The following is a 9,571-nucleotide window of genomic DNA, read 5'->3' on the forward strand; positions in this document are numbered from 1 at the left end:
CTCTCTAACTAGTCATCATTTCTGGCTAAAGAATCCCTGCAATCTCTCATCATCTATAAATTCAATGACATATCTTCATTGACCTTCTCTGGATCTTTCAATATCGCCTACATTTTTCTTCACCTGACAAACAATTTCTGACCCACCATCAGCTTGATCCTTTCTGTTCTCCTCTGGAAGGGAGCCTGCTGCATTGTTCAGCCAGTCCCTGACTATTGCTTTTCTGCTTATTTAAAAGTAGACACCAGAGTCCAAGTTTTCAAAGCAAAGTCCTTTATTTTAGGAAGACTGTCAGTATAAGAACAAGTTGACAAAATCTCTACCTAAACCCCAGAAGAAAGCTTTCAAAGTGAGTTATCATCTCATTCCTACTACCAACAGGCATGCAGAGCTGGAACCTGATATTGATGTGGACAAGCCTGGAGAAAACAACAGCAGCAGTCTTCACTGCTATGGCATCATCAACTTGGAAGCTGCTCATAGTTTAGCTCTTTTGAGCTTATTTGTCCTTGAAGGAAGCTGTAGGTTTTGGATCAGACAGAGTATGAGTCATAGAAAACACAGTATCTGTTACTAGCAGAGATCATGAGTGCATTGCTCTGTGTATTCTCATGCCTCATTGTCCTTCTCTATAAGAGTCAGAGTCAATGATGATGTTGACCTGCTCTGAAAAATCATTGATGCCTGCCAATGAAGAGCTCTAGGAAAGAACTGGCTGTTATCTCACTGGCTTTCCCCTAGCTTTGGACCAAGGGGCATACAGAAGAGCCACATCTCCAGAATATTACATCTCCCCATCCTCACAGGACATGAAAGCAAGGATATGTTCTCCCCCCAGCCCTGCCCCCTGCTTTCTTACCAGCATATAGCCCAGAGCATTGCACAAGCCACTCATCTGTCTGAGAAGAATACATGAACCTTTGTAAGCCTGGGCTTCTCCCTCTTATCCCCAGGCTTCATCCAGCAACAAAGCATTTAATGTTGAAGATACTGAAAGTGTCAGTGCTAGCTGTAGAGATGGCACGTACTGAAACAAATTGGCATCATCCACATACCACAGCTACTTTTGCAGGCTGTCTTCAATCTTGCTCAGCTCTGCAACACTAGACTTGCTCTTTCTTTTGAAATTTGCTGCAGAACTCTAGCATCTAGGCATTTTTTTCCATGAAACCTGAGATGCTGAAAAGTCGCTAGAAGCTTCTACCAGTCCTTCTCTTTAATCTCCTTGCTAAAGCTTCCCACTTCCCAAAACACTACTGCACGAACATTCAAACTAGCCCAGTTTAACTAGTTTCTGCTGCCAGCCCTCCACCAGACAGGTCTGATAGTGCAGGGATGGAATGAGAAGAGAAAGTTTCTTCGCTGTGCCTGACACATGGAAAGTGGCTGAAAGCAATGATTATCAGGCGTTTTGCTGGCAAAGGCCAGGAACAGTGACCTCCTGGAAATCCAGTGCCATATCCTTTTCATTCTGTGAACCACTGACCTTTAGTAGAAAATAATCTGGTATTGAGAAACATTACAAGGGAGTACGTGCAACATGAGCACTTCTGCTGATATTTGCCTGTCTTTGTTTTACTATTTATATCTGTAATAATCCTGGAGAGAGAAATTAATTACAGTCTCACTATCCAGAGATTCTGTTCATATTACAAACCCCTGAAAGCACAGCTCAAGCAGTTTTATTATCAGTGAAAGCCTCAAACTAGAACACGAGTTTCTTAATTAATCTCCCCTCTCTCCTTTTTGAGTGATGTTTTCATGATGTTTATGAAAAAAGAAGAAAACAACAGTAAGAGATTGAGAGCAGAAAACAATTTTCTTCCATTTAACAGATAATTGCAGGGGAGAAGCTGGAGGTAGATGCTGGCAGGAGATTTCAGGCATCATGCATGGCATTTCCCCTTCTCTAGAACAGATGGAAGTTGGACATTAAAAACCAAGCCTACCATTTGTACAGTCCTTCACTTTCCCCCCAAGGCTCTCAGGGTGTTTTAGTCCATTTTTCACTTAATGAAAATTCAGACATTTTGATGTAGATTTTCTAAGGAAATGGAATTCACACAACTTTGTCTTTGTGCAGAGGTGTTAATGCACATGTCTGTCTGTTCAGTTGTCTGCCTTTCCTTCCCTGACTCACTTGAGCTCACTGTACAATTTTAGCTGAATGCACTGGCATGACAGGCATAAATAAAAGATTTTCACAAAAAAAAAAAAAAAAAAAAAAAAAAAAAAAGAAAAAAAAAAAAAAGGGAGCTGTCTAGGTAGAGGACAGAGTCCCTGTGTCCCAAATGAGGGAAAGTCTACAGGTTGAACTTGGAGCTTATTAGACTCAGGACAGTCCACACAGATGAGAAGCCTTATAAATGCCCCAACGACATGGAGAGTTTCAAATGGACTGACAATCATCCATGAGACAAAAATGTATTGAAACCAGGCCTCATTAGTTCCACTTGCGATCAACTATTTACTTCCTCCCTCCTGTTTCTCTTATAGACTCCCAGTAGGTTTTCACCACCTTGGGCCATCATCAGTGTCCTCTCTGGGCACTGACTCCTCTTCCTCCTTTCTGTCCTTAACAGGGAATGGGAATGTGGAAGGAGAGAATTGCCACTTCTGCCCCCACCACATCCATCTGCCCCTCTGGCTGCTCAGGCAGAGCAAGGACTCTGTCTTCCCTGTTTCTCTCATAATTATATAAAAGGAAAAAAGTTTCCTTTGCTCCCACCTTCCTCTAAACTGCCCATAAGGGAAAGGATAATTACTTTCTTTGTGACTACCTCACAGGTGACCTCCCTCTTACTAGGTTACTAATAATCTGCTAATCTGCCATTCACAAGAACAAGACCTTGTCAAGGCCCAAGGACAGCGATGGAGATCAAAGGCCATTTATGGCCAGCAAGAGGCAGGGGAGCATCACCACCAAAACCTGAGCACAGACAGCTAGGAATACTGGCAAAGGCAGCAGTCCTTGAACCCCACCTGACCACCAAGGTGGTAGATGTGAAGCAATACAGCAAAGGCAGAGATCCCCTGTGTCAGAGCAGTGCTAACAGTCAGGGGAACCTGCTTAAGGCTGCTGGGGTGGCTAAGCAGGTTAGTTTAAGCTGTATCACTGTCTCTTGACAGAGGGTTCAGGTTTACCACTTGACTGATTGCTTTGGAAGCATGCGATGGAGTGCCTCCTAAGATGTTCCCATAAAAAGCCCCTACTCAGCACTCAGATAAGCAGCTTGTATCTGAAGGCAGTGTTTATTTCTGAGTTAATTCCTCTCCCTTAGAGGTTATGGAGGAATTTAAGCAATTCATTCTCAGAAGAAAGTGAGGAAGATTCTCTTCCCATGGCAATACATGTGGGAACACTGAAGGAGACTGGGTGCTTCCTATCATGCACCTGTCTGATCTTAAAGTCAGCAGGAGCTGTGCAACTACAGTTAAGGGAAATTCATCCTCCAGTTTTGGAAAGAGGGCCCAGAAAAAAGCAGGAAGTGTAATCGTTTCTGTTAATGTGATGTAGACAGGATCACACATGAGATCATGGCCTCACTGCAAGATGGATTAGGAAGAAAACAAGCAAACAGTTGGGAAGACCACTTGGGAGAAGCAAAGGCTGCTCTCCTAGTAGACTGTCTACAGAGTAGATCAACAAACCCATGGGCACATCGGAAGAAACCAGATGCATCAGTATTACAAGCCATCTCCTTAGCTGGTGGAAAACTCACTGGATCTGCACTTGTTACCTTTCTTTCCCATGGAAGTAATGCTAATAAAAAATACTAATAAAACCATCAGGTTCCAGTCCCCCTGCCTTCACACAAACAATTTACAAACATGTTGATTGTGCTATCAGCCAGGTTGGACAAAGAGGGTCAGAGACTGTTATGTCTCAGCAAGTCAGGTTCTGTTCACTGTCTGAGTGGTAGAGAGACACTCTTGAATAGCACAGCTGAAAAGCAGCTTTCAAGAGTAAGCTCAGCTCTCACAGAAATAAGATCCATAAGACAGACACCTGAGGGCACCCCAACCAGAAGAGCTTGAGGTGGGATTTATCACCCCACAAAGCACAAACCCCAAGGACACCATGCTGCATTAGTGCTCGCACCTTCTGGTGCCTTTCTTCTTGACCAGTCCCTTCTGTCCTGTCTTTTTTTGAGCACAGAGCCAAAGTCTCAGCACATGTCCATAAATGTCATCCTGCCAAACCAAGAGGAAAAACTGCATAAAAGGAGAAAGGACAAGAGGAAGAGTAGGAGGCAGCTACTTAGGAAAACTAGATGAGATCCAGAAGGCCCCATCAGCAGCTACTGAAAAGGAACAAGCATCACACCACACTGCAGTGAAACTGTACTCAGCTTTTCTCACAAAGTTTTCTCTGACAGATGTGTTCAGTACCCCATGTCTCACTTCATTTGTCTTTCATCTGTTAACAAGGGATTTTGATTCCTGCTAGTCTGCTAGTATTTTTCACCCAGTTACAGGAATCTAAGTCTGGACAGACCTTTGAGAACAGACATCAAAAGAAGGAGGCCATACCACAGCTTGTAAACTGACCAACTGATCTGCAAATTGCCTTACCTTGAAACACAGCTTACAGCACTGCAGCCATTCATTTCAGGACTAATTGTCTTAACCTAAATTACAATGAGCAGGAAAGGCAAAGATAGCTTCTATAAAAACAAATACTGTGGCAAATGCTCCAGCAGCAGTGTTACTGGGTGAGGCAATGAGGGCTGCCCAAGCATAGTGGAAAACATAATGGGATGAAATCATTCATGTATCGGTGATCCTCTTTGAGTTGACAATCCATCAGTCTTCTCTGATCCCACCTTCAGCTGGCAAATAGAAGGAAGAAAGCATCTTATTTTAAGCAGTGTAATCTGATAAGGACCAGAGCAATACAATAAACATATAGCCACACAGTTTTTTAGAGCCTGCTTTTCAGAACAGCACTTGAAGGCCATGGAATTCCACAGACCTGACAATGCAGCTATTTGAATTCAATGTGTGCTTGCTGTCTGTAATCTGCAGCATGGCTGACTAATGCAGTATGTGTCATGTTTGAATACATTACATTGCACTGATAATAGAGAAATTAAGAGTCAATTAAGGGTGGTCAAATAAAATAAAATCCAGGTTTATATATGATTACTATCGAAAATGCTGTCATGAGCTATTCTATACATTAATTAAGTTGGGCTGAGGTGGACACAAATCAGTCCTATGATTAAAGCTTTCAGAGTTCAAAACTTTGTTTCCTAACAAGCCCTTGCTTTCACATTAACAATAAATTGTTATATCAAGGCCCTTAAAGGGCCAGCAATTAGGTTTGAAATTAGACAGCCACTTTTTTTCTTTTTGGCACATACAGTACACTTAGAAGTCTCCAACTTGCCATTGTTTTGCCAATTATTAGTCCTAGCCTAAAGGACACAGCCAGCATAAAGATGAACCAATAACCAAATTGTATTTGATACAAGAGGGTCAGTACATGGGTAAGCACTGGGGGTACAAACAAGTCAGTCAGATTATACATAATCAACATCCATCCCACTGACCCCAACAACACCACCACACAGCCAACAATGGGTGGAATAAATGGTGAAATGCCGTTTCCCATAGAAGGGATGGTAGACAACTGAGTCAACAAGCCAAATAACATAAGATCAAGAAAGCCACATACTGAATCTCTACACAGCCCACATTGACAAAAGCCAGACCTGACTGGAGCCCAGTTCCAACGAGGCAGGAGGTTCTTCCCCAGCAGAAAACTCTGCAAAGCGCATCCGCTTCACAGACAGACACCACCCCTTCCTGCAAGTGGTCCCAGCTTTTACCCCTAAGTGGGACACCTGACCTTTGGTTACTTAATGTGGGATACTTGGGGCTCGTTTACTTAATGGCTCTCCGTGCAAGGCAGCCGCACCCTGGAGGGAAGCTTAAAGGTAAACTCACCCCCCCTTTGTGCAGGGCTGTGGGAATCACACATATGTCACTCTTAATTTGGGGATTGGGGTTGAAACTCCAGCATTTCAGCCATGCGTGTTGCTCCTTCACATTTCAACACTCACTACTCCAGCATCACTCCTCGCCCCATCTAGTCTTGGTTTTTGTTTCCCACAGCCAATCTGACATCATGTTTCATAGGGCACTGTGGTTTAGACCTGTCATCTCTTACCATGCACAGTGAGATTCCCCTTCCTTCCCACAACATTATTGCACCTGCCAGTGCTGTCTGCTTGATCGTATGAATTTGGAAAGACTGTCACAGGCACTGAGGTAGGCAGTATCTCAGAAAATTTGTCTGTGCTCTCTTACCCCCTTAGGGGATTTTAAATGATGTGCAAGATGGCAGATCTTCAAAGTTATTAACACACACTGAAATGGGTGGTATTTAAGCAGCTAAAAACCAATATGGACCAGAAACACTATCCTTTTGCATTCATAGAGCCTTTTGTACGCTTACTTACGATGTGGGCTACCAGACTCTGTCCTAGACTCTCACCTATTATAAATCAATGTCCTGCTGGTTTGTACAACCAAAGACCTGAGCTAGTGAATCAACAGCTTGTTTTTCTGAATCTAAACTCTCATTTAGAATGAGGAGTCTACACAGACCCCTGCCTGTGCCTTTTGTAAAGCTCTGAAATATTAAATCAAAAGTCCTTCTAAATTCATTCTCTTTTCCCTTTGAGTAGAGCAGCAACATAATACAGCACAGTCCTGCAGCAGGAAGAATTTGTGGCTAGCAGCTGGATAAGCCTCCAGTAGCAGCAAATTAGGGGGCTGTGCTGGTTTTGACTGGGATAGAGTTAATTTTCTTCATAGTTAGTATGAGGCTATGCTTTGGGTCTGAAACAGAAAAAAATAGTTTGGCATTTGAACACGGTCCTGCTTTGTTTTATCAACAGTCATTTTTACCAAGCTCACATCTGAAGCAGCACAGGCATCTACAAAGTAGGTCAACCACTGGTTTGATCCCAAGACACTGATACAGGCAAAGCTGGAAAGGCATCTTGGAGACATTAGGTATCGTGCAAACTTCTCATGCCTCTCTCCACCCAGAGTCACTACTAGATATGCCAGACATTGCTGTTTCTGTTAGAACTCTCCTATTATGGCTTGGTCCATGCAGCTCTGTTCTCAGCTACCTCATCCCCTGTTTTATTTATCTGCACAGCAGTGACAGTACTGCTAATTTTGGTCTGCTCCCAGCTATTTTAATCCTGAGCAGAGATTACAACAAACTATTGCCAGTCCTTTCCTCCCTTTCCTTTCCCCTGAAAAAACAGGTTACATTGCAACAGTGTGAGAAACTATGGACTAGGGTATTGTTTATTAAGATTTATGTTAAGCTTAATGTAAAGGCTAGGCAACAAAATGAAATCGCTTATGCAAACAGCTACCAGACACCGCTTGTGTAAGATAAGATAACCGCAATCGCTTACACAAATTAAACCAGATACCGCTTGTGCAAGATAACCGCCAGATTTCCAGGAATCAACAGAAACAGGACAAACAACCCCATATAAGGACATATGAGTGAGGGGTCAGAAAATGACCCCCTAACAACAACTGAAGCATGCAGAGTACCTCCACTACTTCATGAACACGGAAGTAAAGATGTATAAAAAGGGACTGTTTGAACTGCTCAGTACGGCAGTTGGCGGAGCGCAGACTCCCCTGCCGTCCAGCGCTGTCTTTGCTCATCTTCTACTTGTTATAATTAATAAAATTTTAATTGGATTATGATCCATTGTGGTCTCAATTTATAACAATTCCTGGTGCCGTGACTCGGATAAGGAACGGTGGGCTTCTGTCCTCCGGGGAGGCGCCCCGCGGCAATCCACGGCCCTGCGACCGACAGCCTACTCAACCTTACCGACGAACCTAAATTCTAGAATAATGAGAAAAGGAGAAACCGGTAAAATCCCATAAAATTCTGTGCACGGGAGTCCGGACAAAGACGCAGGATGCGTAAGTATATTGCGAATTTGTTCGCGGGTTTGCCCTTCGGGCGGGATTGGGTTTCCTGGAATATAACGAGTGAGAGGTTCTATATACTGAATCAAGCGAGCATGGACTCTTAAGTACTGCGTTTCCCATCTCCCGCGAGGGACTGGGCCAGGAACAAGGGGAGCGAGTGAGTGTATGTTTGTGGATATTCCAGAAGATGGGGGCGAAGGGCAGCAAGCCTTTGACTCCCATGGGAAGGGTACCCACTGTACCTAAGAATACCCCTCTGGCATATATCTCAGACAACTGGAGACATTTCCCTGGAACACTAGAAAAAGATAAGCAGAAAATGATAGAATATTGTACTAAGATATGGGGAGGGAAGAAGATTTCTAAAAATGTCTTTTGGCCAGTCTATGTGTCAGAAGAAGATTGGGTAAGACAGCGATTAAACCTCTGGGTTAATAATAAAAAACTCCTTAACCTGGAGGAGAGTCAATATGCGGAAGTGTGGCTAGAAAGACCGGGAGCTAGACTTTACCCACTGAATGAAGTAAAAACTAAACAAAAGAAAAAGAAGGAAGAGTTAGATGAAACCCTTCTAACCCCCCTCCTTACATTCCTCCTCCTGCTCCCGCAGCCCCTCCAGAGGTCCCCAGAGCGCCCACTCCACCACCAGAGTTGGAACAAGGGTCTCCCCCTCCTCCTAGACGTGTGACTAGAAGTCAAAAAGGGGCAGCTCAGATGTATCCTCTAAGGGAAATGCCCATGGGGGGACCTCAACCTGTGATTGGATATATTTTTGTACCCCTAAACTCGGCTGACCTACTAGATTTTAAAAGAAGCGAGATGGGAAACTTAATTGAGGACCCACTCGGAGTGGCAGAAAGATTAGATCAATTTTTGGGACCAAACCTTTATACTTGGGATGAGATGCAATCTATCCTTGGTCAGTTATTTACTACCGAGGAAAGAGATATGATTAGACGAGCAGGAATGAGACTGTGGGATGCTCAGCATGCCCAGGGACCCCAAGCAGATATTAAATGGCCACTCCAAAGACCTAATTGGGATAATCAGGATCCGGTGCATAGAACTCATATGCAGGACCTGAGAACTATAGTAATTCAGGGGATTAGAGAAGCAGTACCCCGTGGCCAAAATATCAATAAAGCATTTAATGAAATGCAAAAGAAAGATGAAAGCCCTACTGAATGGCTGGAACGACTGAGGAAAGCCCTTCAGCTGTACTCTGGGGTAAATCCAGACGACCCTTTAGGGCAAGCGCTCCTTAAAACTCAGTTTGTGGCAAAATCATGGGAAGATATCAGAAAGAAGATTGAAAAGTTAGAAGACTGGCAGAATAGAGGGTTGGATGAATTATTGAGGGAAGCTCAGAAAGTCTACGTAAGGCGGGAAGAAGAGAGCAGCAAGCGACAAGTAAAAATGATGGTAGCAGCGGTCAGAGAGGATCGCAAAGAGCGGACTGGTGAATACAGATCTGCTGGAATGAAACAAAGGAACGTAGTAGTAAAGAAGGAACAAGGATGTTGTTTTTACTGTGGAAAGAAAGGACATATAAAAAAGAATTGCAGAGAAAGGATCAGGGATGAGGAAA

At 43.6% G+C, this 9,571-nt stretch overlaps 1 protein-coding gene across 1 annotated transcript in view; it reads left to right on the top strand.

Annotated features, from left to right (window-relative positions):
• Window positions 1–8,524: 8,524 nt before the first annotated feature.
• Window positions 8,525–9,571, top strand: part of LOC113487902 — a 23,652-nt gene continuing 22,605 nt past the window's right edge. Inside the window, exon 1 of the mRNA XM_026862843.1 lies at window positions 8,525–9,571. This exon is cut by the window's right edge and continues 1 nt beyond it. Coding sequence (XP_026718644.1) covers window positions 8,698–9,571 — 874 coding nt within the window. The 5' untranslated portion in view covers window positions 8,525–8,697.

Source organism: Athene cunicularia (assembly GCF_003259725.1).
Source record: "Athene cunicularia isolate RWA chromosome 1 unlocalized genomic scaffold, athCun1 chr1_part2, whole genome shotgun sequence".
Lineage (NCBI taxonomy): Eukaryota > Metazoa > Chordata > Aves > Strigiformes > Strigidae > Athene > Athene cunicularia.